Source organism: Mya arenaria, chromosome 1, assembly GCF_026914265.1.
Source record: "Mya arenaria isolate MELC-2E11 chromosome 1, ASM2691426v1".
In the NCBI taxonomy this organism is placed as follows: Eukaryota; Metazoa; Mollusca; class Bivalvia; order Myida; family Myidae; genus Mya; species Mya arenaria.
In genome coordinates, this window is record NC_069122.1 from 7,373,135 (window position 1) to 7,391,452 (window position 18,318).

General features: G+C 32.2%; 1 protein-coding gene across 1 annotated transcript; it reads right to left on the minus strand.

The window, feature by feature from the left end:
* Positions 1–3,781: 3,781 nt before the first annotated feature.
* Positions 3,782–6,326, minus strand: LOC128217586 (uncharacterized). Its single transcript, XM_052924856.1, has 6 exons — positions 6,271–6,326; positions 5,560–5,841; positions 5,003–5,296; positions 4,780–4,893; positions 4,313–4,417; positions 3,782–3,907 (listed from the first exon to the last, which is right to left on the minus strand). The coding sequence occupies exons 1-6, from the start codon at positions 6,311–6,313 to the stop codon at positions 3,801–3,803; spliced, it is 945 nt and encodes a 314-aa protein (XP_052780816.1). The 5' UTR covers positions 6,314–6,326; the 3' UTR covers positions 3,782–3,800.
* Between the last annotated feature and the right edge of the window lie 11,992 nt (positions 6,327–18,318).

Sequence of the window (18,318 nt, forward strand, 5' to 3'; positions counted from 1 at the left end):
GTGTGTGATATTGGGATCAGTACCAATATGCCGAATGGAGCGTGGTATATAATAAATGTCAATTAAGATCGGTCTCTACATAGGAAAATAGATAAGAAATACACTTCAAATATTGAAATATATCAACACAATTAATATCACGGTTTCAATAATAAACGCGGGATCACAATAATCGATACATGGTCACACATGACGTCATGAGTGATGGTATATGAATGATATGAAATCGTCAACAACTTACAATTGAAATCGATCTAATGATAACAAATCAAACCATCTAATTTTTCATTTAAGGAATCATCGCCGCGTAGTTCTTCATTTAGACAGATAATACAATTGAATATTTGTTTGTCAAAGAAATACTGTTTCTATGAATAGCTTTTAACCAACTCCAATTAAGAAATTCCCAATTAAGGCGTACCTTTTTATCATATTTCCATTTTTTGCGTTTAAGTTGCGCACTTTAAGAAAAAAAATATGACATTATTATTCAACAAGTTTACTGTATTTGCAATACGTACTATGTAAGAGGTACTTTTTATATATAATCACCAAATTATTGAGCATTCGAATGGTTCCCGAGTCACATATTTAAGGCGGAAAGACACAATAAGATTGAGAATATTTAAAATTCATGAATACTGTCCACTTTCTATCGCTCTGCAATAGGAGTTAATCTATCTTTTTTGTATATAAAAACGCTTTACATGTATTTTGTTATTAATCTACATATTGCTTTATTAACCACGTTCAGACATTTTCATCGTTTTTACTAAATTTTAACATGTAAAACCCAACAATTAGTTTCAAAAGAATCAGGCATTGTTGTGATCTTTTGAAGATCAGGAAATGTCCTTGATGATTAATCAAATAATAAACATTCGAATAGTATATGGAAGCTTCCGTATTGCAAATGTCTCCTTTTTTTACCAGTTAACAAATCATTTGTGTTAGAAGAATAAAAACAATAGCTCTCCTCCTGAAACCTCTCCTCATGAGTCAAATTAATTAGTGCACATAATATTGCTTTCATAAGAATACTAAAACTACACCGCATTAATAATAATAAGCGTGTATCTATCACACAAAATTAACACTACACCCGACAAACCCGTATTTGTTGTTAGTTGAAGCTACATGATCAATTGTGTCTTGCATTAACATAGTATATGTTATTTGAGCCCGGGTCTAGCTGTAAGTATCCAACACAATACATGTGCCCCCTTCAGAAAGGCTTTAATTTAGCCGTCTTTGTATTATCAACGGTGTCTTACCAGGATGTGCTGTGTCTTCCTTACACATGTTTGACCTCTTAAACGGCACAGAACAAGACCCAACATTCCCCAATATTTTGTCATTGCTGAATTAAATTTAAGTGGCACTTGTATTTAAAATCAATACATAAACATTTATAATAAACATAAAGTTTGAGTGATAACCTTTTACTAAATATTGCATTTATGGAAAATATTGATAACTGATAACAAGATTGTAACCGAATATTTAATAGCTGAATACGCACAAATATTTAATGACTTATAAATGCAAAAATATTTACAGTGATCTCCTCATGAGCTAGAAATGTCGTGTTTTCTGAAATTTCCTTTCAAATTCACCCTAATGCAATAACTCAATTACTGCATATAGAAATAAAAGCAGATATTGAGTTCTTGCACGAAGGTGACGAGGTGTCCTTCATTAGAACCATTGTTTTTGATATTATTTATCCTTTTGGGTAAATTACAACAATTGAATTTATTGGAGAAGCGCTTATTTGGGAGTAAGAGTGCATCTTTAAGAAAAATTCCTCTTAAGCATGTACTTGTATAATTGAACAAAACTAAAAAAGTATGCTCATTTCTTTTTATTCTTAAGCCTGTTTTTAGAAAATTGTTTATTAACAATATTTCTATATGCAGTTATTGAGTTATTGCATTAGGGTGAATATATATATATATATATATATATATATATATATATATATATATATATATATATATATATATATATATATTTAAGAGACTGTCAAACTTATACTATGCTGTTATAAAATGAATTTAGATCGAGACCACGAATAATAAACTTAAAACATGGTTTTTGCATAGGAATCTTTATCTGGAAATACAAGAATCATTTATGCACATAATCATTAGATCAATGAGCTATTTTCTGACATAAATAAAACATGTATATGACATAAAGATACATAACAATTGGTGACATGAAATACGAGCATAAAGATCTAAAAAGGATAAACATATTATATATTCACGCAAACAATCACGAAACCCACTGTAATAAGAACAAAGCAAACACTTTAAACAGCAATCGTATAAGGAACAGTATGTATATGGGAATTACAGCAGACTCTAGTAACGTATACGTGTATGGGAAAAATGATATCATATATTTCTATTATTATAGTGTGCTAAAAAAAGTCCTTGGGAAGTATTGCTAACAGGAGGAACTTAATTTATCATGTTATCAGGGTACCAATATATTTTGCTAACATAACCAGAAACAGTAACGTAAAAAGACAAGTTTGTTCCTATGAATGGCATACTTTCGAATTCCTTCCAAAAGGACAAAGTTTCAAGGTTTTATGTAAGGTAAATAGTATTCCTGTCGTTCCATCACTATACATAATATATATATCAACCTCTAAATAAATTAACCATCCGATTGGTCAAAAGTGGCCACATTGTTAAGGAGTATATCCATTGAAGGTATTTATTACGTCTACGCAATAAATTCCATGTAAGCATAAGAAGACATAGTATCTATCAGCACAGTGTAAATATATATACGTTTAGATTTCAAGATCATGTTACATAATTGTAAAATGACAATGTTACAAAAGAAATGATGATCTAAACCACAATTGTAAACTGATTTTACTTTTTACGCACAATGAGCTTATCATATTGGAACATAGCAAAGGTTAACAGAAATCGTTTGAATAGCAAACTACAAACACAAATTACAAGCTTGTAAAATCTAGAAAATATCATTTTAAGGTAGAAACGTGTGTCCTTCTTGAAACATTTTTTAATATATATATGACCAAATAATAGAGTGGCACCAAAAAAATATTATAGTATAATTTATATTTATCAAACTAGTATTTGTCTACTGATTTCTAGATACGTCGACACAAATGAAATCAAAATTGCTATACAAATATCGTCGCTGGGTTTCAAACTACAAAAAGGACGAGAGTCAACCCGAAAACCGTTACATTATACGCATGCCTGAGAATAAACGTTATTATTTAATGAAATCATCAGGGCAAAAGTCAAACATATTTATAAAGCAACGTATCCGAGAGTCGGATCTTTCGATCCGGACCGGTAACACATGATGTAGCCTTTTCCCTGCATACCTCGATCTATCAAATTGTGTAAAAACGTTAAGAAATAAATTAGTGAACAATACGATAAATAGTGCGTGTGATGATGTCATTAAGCTAGATAACAGGTACTGATTTCAATTGAATAATGACGTTAAATTAGAAATAAAATGCAGCACGATTAGTCTTACTAACAATATTATTTTTACGCTCGGTATTTTTTTTTCAAACACACATACTTCCTGCTTTAACATATTAGATGCCGATCGGATATTTCATTGACTGAATGATAGCAATACCTGTTGTTTTTATACAAACATGCATGATTTATATTTTTGTAATACTCGAATAAGAACATTAATGTTCAGTACAAGCAGAAACTAGTCAACCGAAACACATCCTATAAAATGATAAAAAGATTCAGTTTGTAACAAAAATTTGTAAAGCATAGTCAAAACGCTTGGTTGAAACTGAAACTTCCATAAGCGGAGTCGATGTCTTCAGAAACAGATGATTTTAGACGTCCATACATTGTAATACTATCCCGCATTGCGCCATCTATGAAACAAAAAGCATTATCTTATTATACTTAAGATATATACAAGTTAAGATGGTGTTGTTGTTTTTTTTCAAATGTGAAATAACTCATAAGATGTTATACAAAAACTAAAATGAACAATGCAAAAACTATATTCGTTGTTCTATATCTGGCTTATTCCTATCGGGGGTAAGTCCAAAGTTGTAGGTCAGCATCAACCTCAAACGTTTTAAATGAGTTTTGTTTATAAGATGTGTAGAAACCTATTGTAATGGTAGTAGCTTGATATTAATGCTTGCTTAATATGTGAAGGAAAATATAAAGTTTAATCACGTAACTTATACCTGATCCACTTTGCTACCCGATATCAATACATTAATTGAAAATCGTCTAAACAAACACAATTAATACAAGGCAATACCTACCAACTTGGGTACTTTCAACATGTGATTCCGCACTACAAGTGTATGTTGTACTGCTAGAGCTTATGTCTCCTGCACTCTCATGTGTTTCTTTACTTCCTGTGTAGCCTATTTAAGGAAAATAGCAAGACAGTTATATAATGTATTCAATTTAACTGGGGTTTTCTTCCATGGTGTTTCTTAGCAAAAATTGAAAATGGTAGCAAAAAACAACTTTAAGTAGTGATTAAACTGACGAATAATAATTCCATCTTACATGCACTGTCAGCTGATTTTCTAAATGAGAAATTTGAGTTTCCGTTTTGCTAGAACTGGTTCTTTGCACAATGCGTAATGCTTATGAAATTTCTGCAATTTTATTAAAAATTATATCAATTGTAATTAACATATAAAAAGTACATAATCGTTATTATATCAAACACAACTGTAGGCAGAAACTGAATAATTGGATAAAAATGCTGAAAAAGTACCCTTTGCTGTTTGTAAACAAAATTGTCCAAGTGGTATGTGTATTCTGTCGGTCGATGAAACGTCTCTTGTTAACTTTGATTTTCGAATGTCTGTAATATTCATTTTCTTGTGAACTGAAATGCACGATTACATGTATAACAATATGTTATCGCATATCAACTCCATATTATAGTTGCTGAACGTAATATAACCATATCGCTCATGGATAGATTATGAAGGTACCTAATTCTAGAAGTCGTTGAGGTCTCTGCAAATCTCCTCTATTCAGTTGGTTGTAAAACAAAAGCATTTGAATAAACTGACGTCTCGTAGACTCATTCTGGCATTGTACATGTTGCAGAATCATTTTAGCCCTATCATTTCTGTTGGGATTTCTTAGTAACTCATCTACTAAAAATCTTGGCATATGAAAATCTTCATCGAATTTGAAGAAGATTGAAGCTTCTATCCTGTCTATGAGTTCTGGGTAATGTTGATCAAGGTCAAGTGCCAACGATGTTATGTACCGCTCAGTTTCTAAAATATGTACCACCATCGTTTTTACAATATAATCAGAACAGAAACACTCATAATTATTCAATGTATATACGAAAACTCCTTGTGACAAGTAAATTAAATGTTAACTTATACAAACTGAGATATACAAATTTACATGATAAAACTTCAGATCAAATTTGAAAAAGAATTACTTTCTTACACAAATTGACGGAGCCAAAAGTCGCATAATACACAAGTACATAACAGTTTTATAGTGATGCTACTTTTAATAAAATGCTAACCTTTATCCATTGTTTGCCACATAAGTACATAAATACTGTTTGCATATTTCTCGAGGTAGGATCGAAATACTTCAAGTTCCGAAGTTCCTTTTCCGAGTATCATATCTAGTAATGCAGATAAACGAGCTCGTCTGGATGTTTGTTTCAGGAAGAAATGTTCCTCATCAATTGACACTAGTGACTTTTCTCTAAGATGTGCAAGAAGTTTTTGTCCGTCTAGCTCTTCGATAAGAAACTGTCTATAGCATTGTATCCGTTCGGAAATGGAAACAGCACACGTTTCTAAAAGAAATATGCATAATATAGTGTGTTAATAATGTTCAGTGTATTGTTTCTCCTGAGGTAGTAACAGACGTTCTCAAAATGTTTCATACTGCAAAGCATTTTTAGTTATTTTTGTTCGGCTCCATTGTATCATGCTGTTTCATATACAAAATGTTCACGAGTAACATCTGGTAGGTTTAATTTCCATGCAACCTACATGGTTCAATAAAAGATCAAGTAGATGCACTTCTATCAAAACAGATCAACGGATTAATGCATGTGAATTCCATAACTTATTGTGAATATATTGGTACATAAAGTATATCAAAACATACGTTGTGTGCATTAATCAGGGTGTTGTTAAACAAATATTCAATTTATCAGAGTCAATGTATGTACTGCATCATATCTAATGCGATATTATGAATATAAAAAGGCTGAATATACCTTCTGAAGAATTCTGCAATTCAAGCTGCACGTGAAACATCATATTTCCTTTTGGAATAATTGCCGACACCCCTTTGTGGTCAAAAACCATTTCAATAATATCTGTAATAAATGCTAATTGGTCTTTTTTGAAAAAGGTCCGAACTTGACCTCTAAATTTCTTGAACCAAATCTCAATTGAACCAGAAGAAGACAACTTGATCGAACATGATTTCAATGGTATTAGTTCGTCATTTATTTCGAGCTTTATGCGCGCTATATTCAACGCCTCAACAACTCTTTTAGAAACCTCTAAATCCTGCTTCTTTTCGTCAAGTGTAATGTGAAGTTTAAAGTTTGTTCCTGAAAGAAGTAACACTATTCCTGAGACTATAATTTCCTACTTTTACCAGTTGTGGTGTATGGTATATTATGTATCAGTAAAAGATCTCGAACTTTTGCAGTGTTTAAAAATAATCAATCAAACAAGGTTCATCATAAATTAAAGAGTGGTGTGGTTTGTTGTATCTTGGGTAAACCTTATGAAAAGGAAAAAAAACATGAGTCAGTAGTTTATCTGAACACCTTTATGTTTATGACAATGAGAAGCGTTAAAGTTAAAAATAACAGTATGAAATATTTAAGACGTTAAAAGAGAAAAACATATCAATTCAATTTAAGAAAAAGGCAGAAGGTTTCTTCTGTCTATAACTTATGCACATAACATCATCCGCTGATTCGGAGCTAATTGTGTATGGTTTAAACATAAAAGTACCGAGAACTGTTACAGAATTATGTTTCATTTACAATAGCGCTATTTTTGAAATAAGGACACCACTTTTCCTTATCCACTTTTTGAGGTAGGTAGGTAGGTAGGTTAAAATTCTGGACTAATGGAGACTTACTGACGCCATAATTACAATAACATAGTTTGTTAAGCCATACCCGACTGACTCATATAAAACCAGCACCACAAACGTTGTAAAGCCTCTATGGTGTTTGTTTCCATGTCGTTTTCCATCAAGGAATCAAGACGTTATAATGATAAACAAAACTTATTCATACCTACCTCCCAAAAACTCAGAATGTTGGTCGCTAAGGCTGAAAAAAGTATTTGTAACTGTGGCCTGAAGAAGGGTAATGTTTCATACCTGGTTTTATGTTACTATCTGGTCTACGTTGATTAGATACCCGTTTTACTAGGCGCTCAGGTTTCGAATGCTTTGTCGGTTTTCTCTTCACGGAAACGTCTGTCGATTCTAAAATAAAACAAGACAAAGTATCGAGACTCCACAGACCTTGCATTGACCAAATATTCATACACCGTATAATGTATTTCTAACAGAGCAACGTGTTACCTACAAACTTATAACTACAGTTTGTTTTATGTTTTTGCTATAGTCATGATAGTATAAATATGCATTAATTATAAAGTGAGCCTTGACGTTAGTTCATTCAATACTTTTTTGTAGACAATTCCATGTAATCATAAAAACATACCAGTGAAATAATCAGAAGTATTCACCAGAAACACTCGCTAGTATTAACATACCTTCTGCCCATGGCCTTGATAACAGATCCTTTGTCTTTGTTTGTTGTTTCTCTGACAGATACGCTACAAGCACGTCGTAGCATTCTGGCAGTTTTTCGTCAATATGTTCAAGCAATTGTTTGATTTTTCGATTTGGTGTTGATTCGTCTTCTATTTCTGCATATTTGTCCAATGAAATCGCCTTTCTCATCATAAAGAATTCATGAGCATGGTTCGGGTCTATTTCATTCATCAGCCGTTTGTTGTATTTTCTCATGTTTTGTCTTTTCTCTTCGGTCGTAAGTGTCAGTGAGCTAGATGCTTTAAACATTCAATCATGATAAGTTCACTTGAAAATATAGGCTATCGACGCTAAAAGTGTAGAATATATATTTTTAGCAAGCGAAAGACAGTAAGTATTATTTAGGCAGCGACAATCTGCTAATATATGTTATGAAACGTTAAACATACACTTATTTAAACAAAGATAAAATCAGTCTCGCACTGAAAAGGCTCATTGATCAATTACTTATTCAATTGTCAATTTACAGAATAAAATATAGCAAGCTTTACGACAAATACATAGAAATGAATTTAATAAATCTATGTTAAAGTAATTGGTATGACAAACACATCAGTTTGCGGTTTTAGGCGTACAACTAGTATAAGGTCTGAGGCTAGTAAACTCGTGATTCATTGACGATTCCATGTGGTAATACCAATATGCGGTTTGTGTACGTTCGTGTTTCTCGTTCTGTGCCTCTTGGGCGCTTTCAAGTTGCTTTAAGTATGTTTTATATTTTAACGTTTAAAAGTTGTAATAGTTTTTTTATGTTATACCTATGGACAGCTTTCATCCCAACCATGACGTCGCACATTAGTATCTGTACTTTGTATTATATATTTTTCATATGCATTTTTCATTACTGTAAATATATACTATTTAATATATAAGTAGTAAGTCTTTAAATCCAATTGATGACATGTTGAAAACATGGTATTGAAAAGGCCTAAAATATTAAATATGTTAAGGGTCATTACTTGGGTAAAGAACCTGTTTCTGAAGTTCTTCGAGGATAAATAAAGAGCCATTTGTCTCGAAGGATTCCTTTAAAGCATGAAACGCGTCAGATCCCCGTGGAAGTTGACATAGTTTTTGCAACATTTTATCAACTTTTCTGTATCGCGGTACGATAGCATTGATATCCTCTAAATCTCTTTCTGAGAAAAACGGCGCTAAAACATCTAGTGCACTGTCCGCATCAAGGTTGTCCTTCAAAAAACGGTAGTGTTCAATTATTTTGCCTCTATACTCCACATCACATTCATCTGTGCCACTATCCATGGTGTTGTCTGCAGAAGAATTCTCATCACTCGTGTCTATAATAAAGAATGAGGTGTCATAAAATATTGTATAATTGTATTCGTACATACATGAGAGTGAATTTTAAAGTTATGGTTACCAATCAGAATTTGTTCAAACAGTTATCCCCGAATTATTTTGAACTGGTTTCACTTTTTCATTACTTTATAATCGGAATATGATGATGCATTTCCCGCCAGGCATCAATGGGAATTTCTGAAACCTTACTGGTTATGGCGCTATACAAAGAAAGTAAGTGTTTAATAAGCAATCATGAATGTATAAACACTGCGTCTAATTCATTTGCTCAACCATTAGAACACATCTACGCTTTTTATCAAAATGTACGAGCCAAGACCTTCAACTCATATCGATCATGTTATAAACTGAAATAACATATCTGGACTTTTGCCAATTTTGTATAGTCAATTTTATTTTAAAACATTGTTTGTATCATAAACGTATCTTTTATCATATTTGCATATCAATTTATCGCCCCTAAATACTTCCGTATATTTGTATTATCCAAGCAATTGGCAAGTCCTTCAATTTAAGAGCATTTTTTTTTTAAATATATGTATTACTTATGTTGATAAAGAAATATTTTGCATTTAGGTGAAGGAAAGATTTATTATGTTTTATTGTGAAAACAAGATTTCTATATATGAATTAATACTCGTAATGTTGGCTTACAAATAAACATATGACAGCTATGAGATATTATTGTATAATTTGAAATTGTAGTACAATTTCTTGAAGTTTGTGGTCGAGCCTCTTGCTCGTATTCTCCACCGACAAAGCATTCTCTTTTAACGTAGCAGTCAGCGGCTTATGGAAGCATTATTTAGGATTGCTCAGCTTCAGAACAATCTTTGTGATTTTTTTTCTTGAAAAAGAGTAACTATTAAATCGAGCACATCAGTAAAAGTAAAGTTGTCATAAAAGTTTCTAAATATACCGGTCTGTAGTAATAAGGTTAACGTTTCAATAAATTTGTATAAAAAGGTGTAATGTGCAAATGTTATACATGAAACACATATTTTATTATGCTTTCACACATCCAAAATATATCATGCTTCCACCGGTTAAAACTGAACTGTTCAAAATGAGTCGAGCAACTGACTTTAATTTGTCTTAATTTAATATTTGAGTTAATACGCCACTTTGTAGCTTTCTCCAATGATAAAAATTGCTTGAATTATGTAAATGATTGAAAAACTAATGCTCCTTTGTTATAAACTTGTTCGTAACTGTTAGGTCCGTGTTTAAAAAACAATCGTCTCACAATTGATATCACAAAAACAAATCAAAGCATAATTTTCAACCATCATCATCATTTTTTACAACAAACGTTACGTTATTTTGCTTATTAAAATCACAATTCACTCCACGATTACATTATAAAAAAAAATAATAATCATAAAATAAAGCTGAAAAACGAAAATGTGGAAACAATGAGAACCCGGTTTCTTTCGATCGAATAGTACGTCAACTTACCATCTTCGAATTCTTGCGTATAGCTGAGATACCCACATGACGCTGTAATATCAAATACATTTCGTTATGAACATAAGCAATGCATTAATCGAAATGAAGATATATTGAGTATCAATCTTTATGATAACAGTGATGATTTTGATTTTAAAACAATTAATTACCCTTCTTTAGATAGTGATGTTCCTAGTTCACCATTATATGGTGTTTTTATTGCACAGTTGATAAGATTTGCTAGAATATGTACATATGTCAAACATTTCGGCTCTCTGATACTAAACTTATGACGGAAAAAAAAATCTAAAACAGGGTTACAGATATTATAAATTAAGAAAAACTTTCTCAAAATTTGTTAATGGTCATTATATTCTAATATCTAAATGCTAATCCCGATTTTTATGGTAATGTTTTAAAGAAAATTCGTAAAATAAAATGTTTCCAGCAGGTAGTTGGGCAGATAGACTCAATGATTTACTTGGATTTTATTTAAACCGTGGATATAAAGGCAATATTTTGAAGAATATTGTGTTTACTCTTAATGAAACCAGCCCTCATTTTAATTCATATATTCCAAACGAGTACATGTTTTGATCAATCAGGGAACCGAATTATGACGACATGTCTGTTAAGTTGCGAAACTGCAACTTTTTACAAATAGGCGTTGCATTTAATCAAGTCCAACAGCCATTTCATTGGCTGGAACTAAATGTATAAACTAGGGAGTAAAATTGCTCTGTTTTTTTTTCGTTCCCTTGGAGGAAACTATCTTTAAAATATGGTGAAAGGCGATGCCTTTGTCGTCGTTTTGTAATACTAGATTAATATATGCACCAGTGACGATAGTTAGGTATTTGTGTTATGTGTTTGTTGCGTTGTGTTGTAATGTGTCTATTTATAAGATCGTATATGCCATTGGTCTTGTGCATTAAGTCAGTATATTGGTTACAGGTTTGACTGCTGGACTCGTCCCTGTACTTTCAACTATTTATTATACCTGTATTATCATTTTAACAACACATTTAGACATGTTTACTTTTTGTAAAGAGAAATCCATTACACAATAAATATGTAACTAGTCATATATATTTACAACTACCAGACGTGTTTAACTTTCAGTGCCTGAAATAATTATGTGAAAAACTACAGAAACAAGCTCAGTAGCCAAAAGTTTAAACATAAACCCAGTTTAATGACCCAGGGTCGAAGCCACCACGAATAAATATAAACAAGATGTATTGAGTTATCAATCTTGATAAACGATAAAAATGATAAACGTGATGATTTTAATTTTAAAACAATTAATTACCCTTCTTTCGATAGCGATGTTCCTAGTTCACGTGACATCATATGGTGTTTATATTGCACAGTCGATAAGATTTGCTAGAATATGTACAGATGTCAAATATTTCAGCTCTCATAGCAAACTTATGACGGGAAAAAAATCCAAAACAGGGTTTCAGGCCCCAATATCACAAAAATACTTAAGTTAAATCTCAAACTCAATCTCATCTCATTTTACCATGTAACATCAACATTTATTGAAAATAATATAATTTTTTTACATATTTTTAAACCACATGCTTTCATTGACTATGTTGATTAAAACCTTTTGTCAAGATTCCAAAGGAAAAATATTCTGCAGCCAAATATTTTTAAAATATGGTTAAAGCCATTCTTTTCATCACCTCAACTACAGATGGCGTCATCTCAAACAAATAAAATCATGATATCATCAAGACAAGTTTGACATTTCGATTAAAAGGCAGAAAATATACCAATAATGTGATAAAATAATCTGTCTCATGTACAAATACGAATATATAAATAAACATAAATAATATAAATCATATAATTAATTCTGAATAGTACTGGCACCTTAAGATTTCAACATTCATTCGAATAGTCATATACCCATTGGGCTGTAAATGTATATCTTGAGATGCGTATATTCGCTACTGTTTCTTAACACTTGATCACATTAGTTCTGGTAAATGCTTTCGTTTTCCATGGGCCATTCAATGTGTGGTTGTTGACGTCTTGTGGTCAATGAAAATGTACCTTTAGGCGTGTCGAAAGGGGCTCCTTCCATATCATCACCCATGTCGCCGCTTCCGAAGTAGGCGCTTTCGCGCATATCATGACTTTCTTTAGAGATACCTTCATCTTCGTTTTTGTCGGTTTGTGTCGACGTAGTTGGTTCCGGGACCTTTGTCAAAGCTGTAATGCAATTTTGTTTGTTTTTACTTTGTTTTCGGTCAAACGTAATCAAATATTCTGTTTTGATCCCAATGTAGTAAGGTATGTTAAATAGATATTCTCAATCAGCAACTATCCACAAATGTTTGAAGAAATAAAAACTAACAAAAAATTGATTAAAAGAGTGTTTTAGTATATTCAACTCACATTAACATGTTAAAAAAGTAAATCTCGTTTTAGGAAAACCGACGGAAAGAATACTTTTCAAAGGTTATAGGTAATGTTCGCACCATACAGAAAGGACTTGAAAATGTACAAGAACACAAAATATATGGATTTTTTTACTAAAATGTATCAATATGTATGTATCCTGTACTGGTGCATTTTTCTGTTCAGTGAATCTTGTTATCATTCTGCCTTATAACAAATGCCTAGTTATTTTTTTTCAACTTTCAGATCTCGAATGTTTTTGATTCAGTTCGAATTATCAAAAACTCATATTGATTGCGCCGATAGTTTTCGGGCGGAAACGCACATCTGTATCAATTAAGACGATATGCAGCTCGGCTAATTAACGATGCCTTTGTCGTCGTTTTGTAATACTTGGTCAATATCTGCACCCGTGACGATAGTTTGGTATTTGTGTTATGTGTTTGTTGCATTGTGTTGTAATGTGTCTATTTAGAAGATCGTATATGCCATTGGTCTTGTGCATTAAGTCAGTACATTGGTTACAGGTTTGACTGCTGGACTCGTCCCTGTACTTTCAACTATTTATTATACCTGTATTACCATTTTAACAACACATTTAGACATGTTTACTTTTTGTAAAGAGAAATCCATTACACAATAAATATGTAACTAGTCATATATATTTACAACTACCAGACATGTTTAACTTTTAGTGCCTGAAATAATTATGTGAAAAACTACAGAAACAAGCTCAGTAGCCAAAAGTTTAAACATAAACCCCGTTTAATGACCCAGGGTCGAAGCCACAGGTCAAATACATATAACACAAAAAAATCTAGTTTAAATAAAATCGACGAAAAGACATACTCTCGCAACAAAACACATGGCGATATGTCGTAAACAATCATTGGATGCCGAAGGCGTTATACTATTCATCATCAAATCGATTGCATTAATTTATTTTCAATCTCGCAGTGACGAACGTGTATGTTAATTGTAAACAGAAAGGAATAATGAAAAAGAAAAACAACATTAACAAGACAGAGCGATTTCGCTACACTTTCCGTGACGCTCTCCTAGTATGCAGTAAACAGATTAATTTGACTGTTTCGAATGTAACCCGAATAAAGCTTCAGCGCGCATACGAATAAATATAAACAACTAATTTTCGGCTGAGTGAGATTTTGATTTGATTTAATTATACTTTATAATGAATACCACATAGTATATGTGTAAGTTATATTTCATGAGTGATGACAGGTTGCTCATGGAATCTCCCTGTGACTTAAGTGCTTTCTACATAAATTCGTATTTCGCAACAAAATCATATAAATGTCAGCATTGTATGGATCTAAAGCAATTATAGATAACCTATAACAACAATTTGAAGAGCGCTGCCTTGATAAATACTTTTTTTTGTAGGTTATCATTAACATGACACTTTATCGGCATTTTCTTCGTCATATTTAACAAATTCATTTTATTTTTGATTGGCGGAAAACAGCGATATTCTTTAACGCTGTCCAATATCATTATACAGTCGAACCCTGTTTGCTCGAAGTCCCTGAAACCCGCGAAAATACATCGATGCTCGGGGAATTCGAGTCTAGCGGGAATGCTGACCTATCGAGTTCGAGCCAACGGGGTTAGACTGTATCAATATGAATGCAGAAGTTTAACATAGGTTAAACGGTCGATGATTCTTGTAAGAAAGTAAATTTTGTAAAAAAACGGTGATGAGCACCCGAAATGTAACGAGCAATCGGACATCAGTCATCGTAATTCTATAGTGACTCGGTACAGATCACGCATTAAGTATTTATTCGAAAGTTTTTGCCTCAGTCCACCGTTGATGTCATTAATCGCTGTTACGTAATTTAAGATGGTAGCAATTTGAAAATTCTGGCGGCTAATGCTGTCCATGCACGTCTGAGCAGTTCGAACATACTTCATGTGACCTTGCATGCTACCCAGATCTCATTGCAAATATAAATGAAATGAACTAAACGACGTTAGGCACAGGAACTCGGCAACCATACTGATCAGATTGCTTAATGGCCGTAAACGCATTCTGATAGCGGTGAGCCGCTGATGACTGAAGAAAATCGAAAATATATGTTGACGAAAAGCTTTGTTGAAGTGAACTAGCTCACTAGGTTTTGTTCGGAAACGCCTTACATTAACCTACATTCGACACAATAAGAATAAGTAATAACACGATGAAGCTTATGTTCGGTTAATCTCAAAGAGAATTATTAAGCATATTTGAATGTCCGAATTGCAGTCGTGTTATACATACTGTTCAATATAAAAACTTATAACTTGTTTCTTAAGTTTTGTTTTCTAATAAACTATTTAAAATTAGTATATGTTCTCGTTAATTTGTATTCAAAGTAAGATTTTCACAATTTTATGTTTTACTTTTTACTATCAAGAGAATAAACGAATGTTTCGATTTCAGTCAGTCTTGTTAAGAAAGAGATTCATCAAAGGCGTTAGAATATAATATATTTCTGGACAAAATCCCATTTTGAATATAAAAATAGTTCATTACATTGATAAGCGAGTTTAAAATAGTCTCAAATTGACGTCAACAAAATTTATGTTAAACCATATATATTTCAAGAGCAAAACAGACTAACAGGATGAAATATACGGTCTTGGTTCTATGGACTGAATCGTTAATCATTGGAGTGACTCAAACAAAGATGTTGTGGCAATCGTCTATATCTCATCTATATTTTATAAGAATTCATCTGCAAAACGCGCATCACAAACCTTCTCCTTCGATAAAAATTCCGGTCGACAGACAATGTTCGGCGTCGGCAAAGTACTAATAATATATAAATGACACATTTTCCTAATTTAGATATGTTTGCATAGCACATTTTTGAAATTTAAACAAAAATAAAAAAATAGTAGCATCTGTGTAATAAAATTTATAATATTGAAAAAAACAAGGCACTTACAGTTGGTAGAGTGTTTAGTCCCCATCACTCATAATTTACATTTTCGATGTTTGAATATCCGACACGTACTGTGATATTATTATTAATTTTATACCCAGCTTAATCAAAGTTAACACCGAAATTCTTTTATCATAACGATGGTTAATGATAACAAGTGAACAATACTATCATTTGTGTAATGTCCATAAAGGCCAGATAATGAATGAGTAACACATGATGTCAATAAGATCCGTGTGCGCTCACAATATAAACACTAAACTAGTGATTATTCAATAACAGGCGTCGAATTGTATAACAGATAAAAAATATTCATAGAAATACATCACACAATACTTAACTTGACCCGTAATGAAATTAATGTACTACAATGACTTATATATAAATAGTATACTTGTATGGCGGAACAGATTCATACACTGTAATTATACATTATCATATCAGAGATTTAATATTTATATACAATTATTATCTTTGATTATCAATTATGAAGTATATCTTTACTGTACAACTTAAAACAGTATACCTTAACTAAAATGATGTTAATGAATTTTAATAAGGAATGCACGTTTATACTATCATACTCATTATGGACAAATAACTTTTATAATAACAATTATGAACGGCTGATGTTGAATAATGTTTTGAATAGAGAGATAATTTATGGAATACAAAATTCAGGCTTGAATGTACAATTATGCATGGTTGTCAGCGATATAATATGGTCAATGTGTGTCAACTGATATATAAGTCTACTATATAGAGTACTAATATTCAAACAAAATGTTACCTTACATTAAGTCGTGTTTACACTAGCACTCATTTTTTTCAAAAACAAGATATAATAATGAATGCTGATTACCTATTAACAGCATTCATCTTACCGGACTGCATAAGTTGTGCAGTATTGTACATAGTATGACTAATTCAATAATATTGTTTTGTCTATCTCTAATAGTATTATAAAAAAAAATCATTCTATCAAAAAAAGGGTTTCATCCTCAAGTACTTGACATAAATTTCAGATCGTATTTTTTTGGTATATTTGACAATCTTCTTATTTCTATGAGTAAACGATGGGAACTTAGTCTTAGCCGTGACATAGCATGTATGTATCTTTCATATTTAAGTATGTTCAAATCTATTGTAAAATCTATAAAACGTAGCTCTGTGTAATTTATGTATCCTATTAAGAATTTGAATAAAGTTATCTGTGCCTTTTTGCTTCATCAAGCTAAATAATACATTTTTGTCACCAACACCTTGTACTAACCATACCTTATTGAACACAAAATTGCATTTTATGTCTCTTTTCTTGTCTAATTCCAATGGCTCTTAGCATCATTGTATGCACATTTTTAATATTTTTAATCCGAGCATTCTGTCATTTTAAATCAGTATTTTAAAAACGAAACATAACGTAGTTGAACAAAATCTTATCTTCCCAGCTCGTTATACACAAAATAATTCTGTGCTGATGTATTAACTTTTAATATTGATTTGCAAAATAAAGACTGTATGCAGTCTACACATAATGCATCTGTAAATCACCAAACTTCACATCAATAAAATAAGATAGCTTTACCAGCTTATCAAAAATATCAAACATATGTTTTACAGAGATATTAATAAAATGAAACAAATATCTCTTTAACTTGAAAATAGCTTTTCGATCTTTGTCAGCTAATGTTCTGCATGTATTTTGAACGAACCACCAGGCGGGAAAAACAATAACCAATATATGTTAATAATCTCAATATTCCCACCGTCGATACGTCGTAATTACAAATCATTAGGCAGTCAAAACATTTCTCAAAAAACACTATCTTTGTTTTATCGCTACTTACTAATTTGGATTGCATATATAATGGAGTATTTGCAAAAAATACTATATTGTCTGCATACACCAGCAAGATTATTGCTAATTTCACTAACACTTCATTTCTTGTATAAAGGCACTAAATATCCTTCTCCCCAGTATTTACAACCCTTCGGCCAGACATAGTTCTTTGGTGAAGGTCTCCAAAGCTGGTTGTACTGGTGGAGCTAACAGTACCCTGGAAAGAGAGATGAGAGGAGGCATACAAACTGAAGAAGGGAAAATACCAAGACTTGGTAGACACATGTAGAGAGAGGGGTTGGAAGACGTGGCTATTCCCAGTGGAAGTTGGATGCAGAGGCTTTCCATCAGTCAGTGTGGAAAATGCTGGGAGCTGTGGGCATCAAGGGACGAGTCAGGAAGACCGCCGACCACGCTCTTGGGAGAGCTGCAGAGAGGGCGTCCAGTTGGTTCTGGCTACGACGCAGCGAACCGACTTGGAAGCCAT

Excerpts from the sequence above, each read along its gene's own strand:
- LOC128217586 (XM_052924856.1), bottom strand. The coding sequence starts at position 6,313 with ATGATGTTTCACGTGCAGCTTGAATTGCAGAATTCTTCAGAAG. Across the intron at positions 5,842-6,270 it reads ATTGCAGAATTCTTCAGAAG|AAACGTGTGCTGTTTCCATT; the intron begins GTATATTCAGCC and ends TATTTCTTTTAG. Across the intron at positions 5,297-5,559 it reads GTGGCAAACAATGGATAAAG|AAACTGAGCGGTACATAACA; the intron begins GTTAGCATTTTA and ends TACATATTTTAG.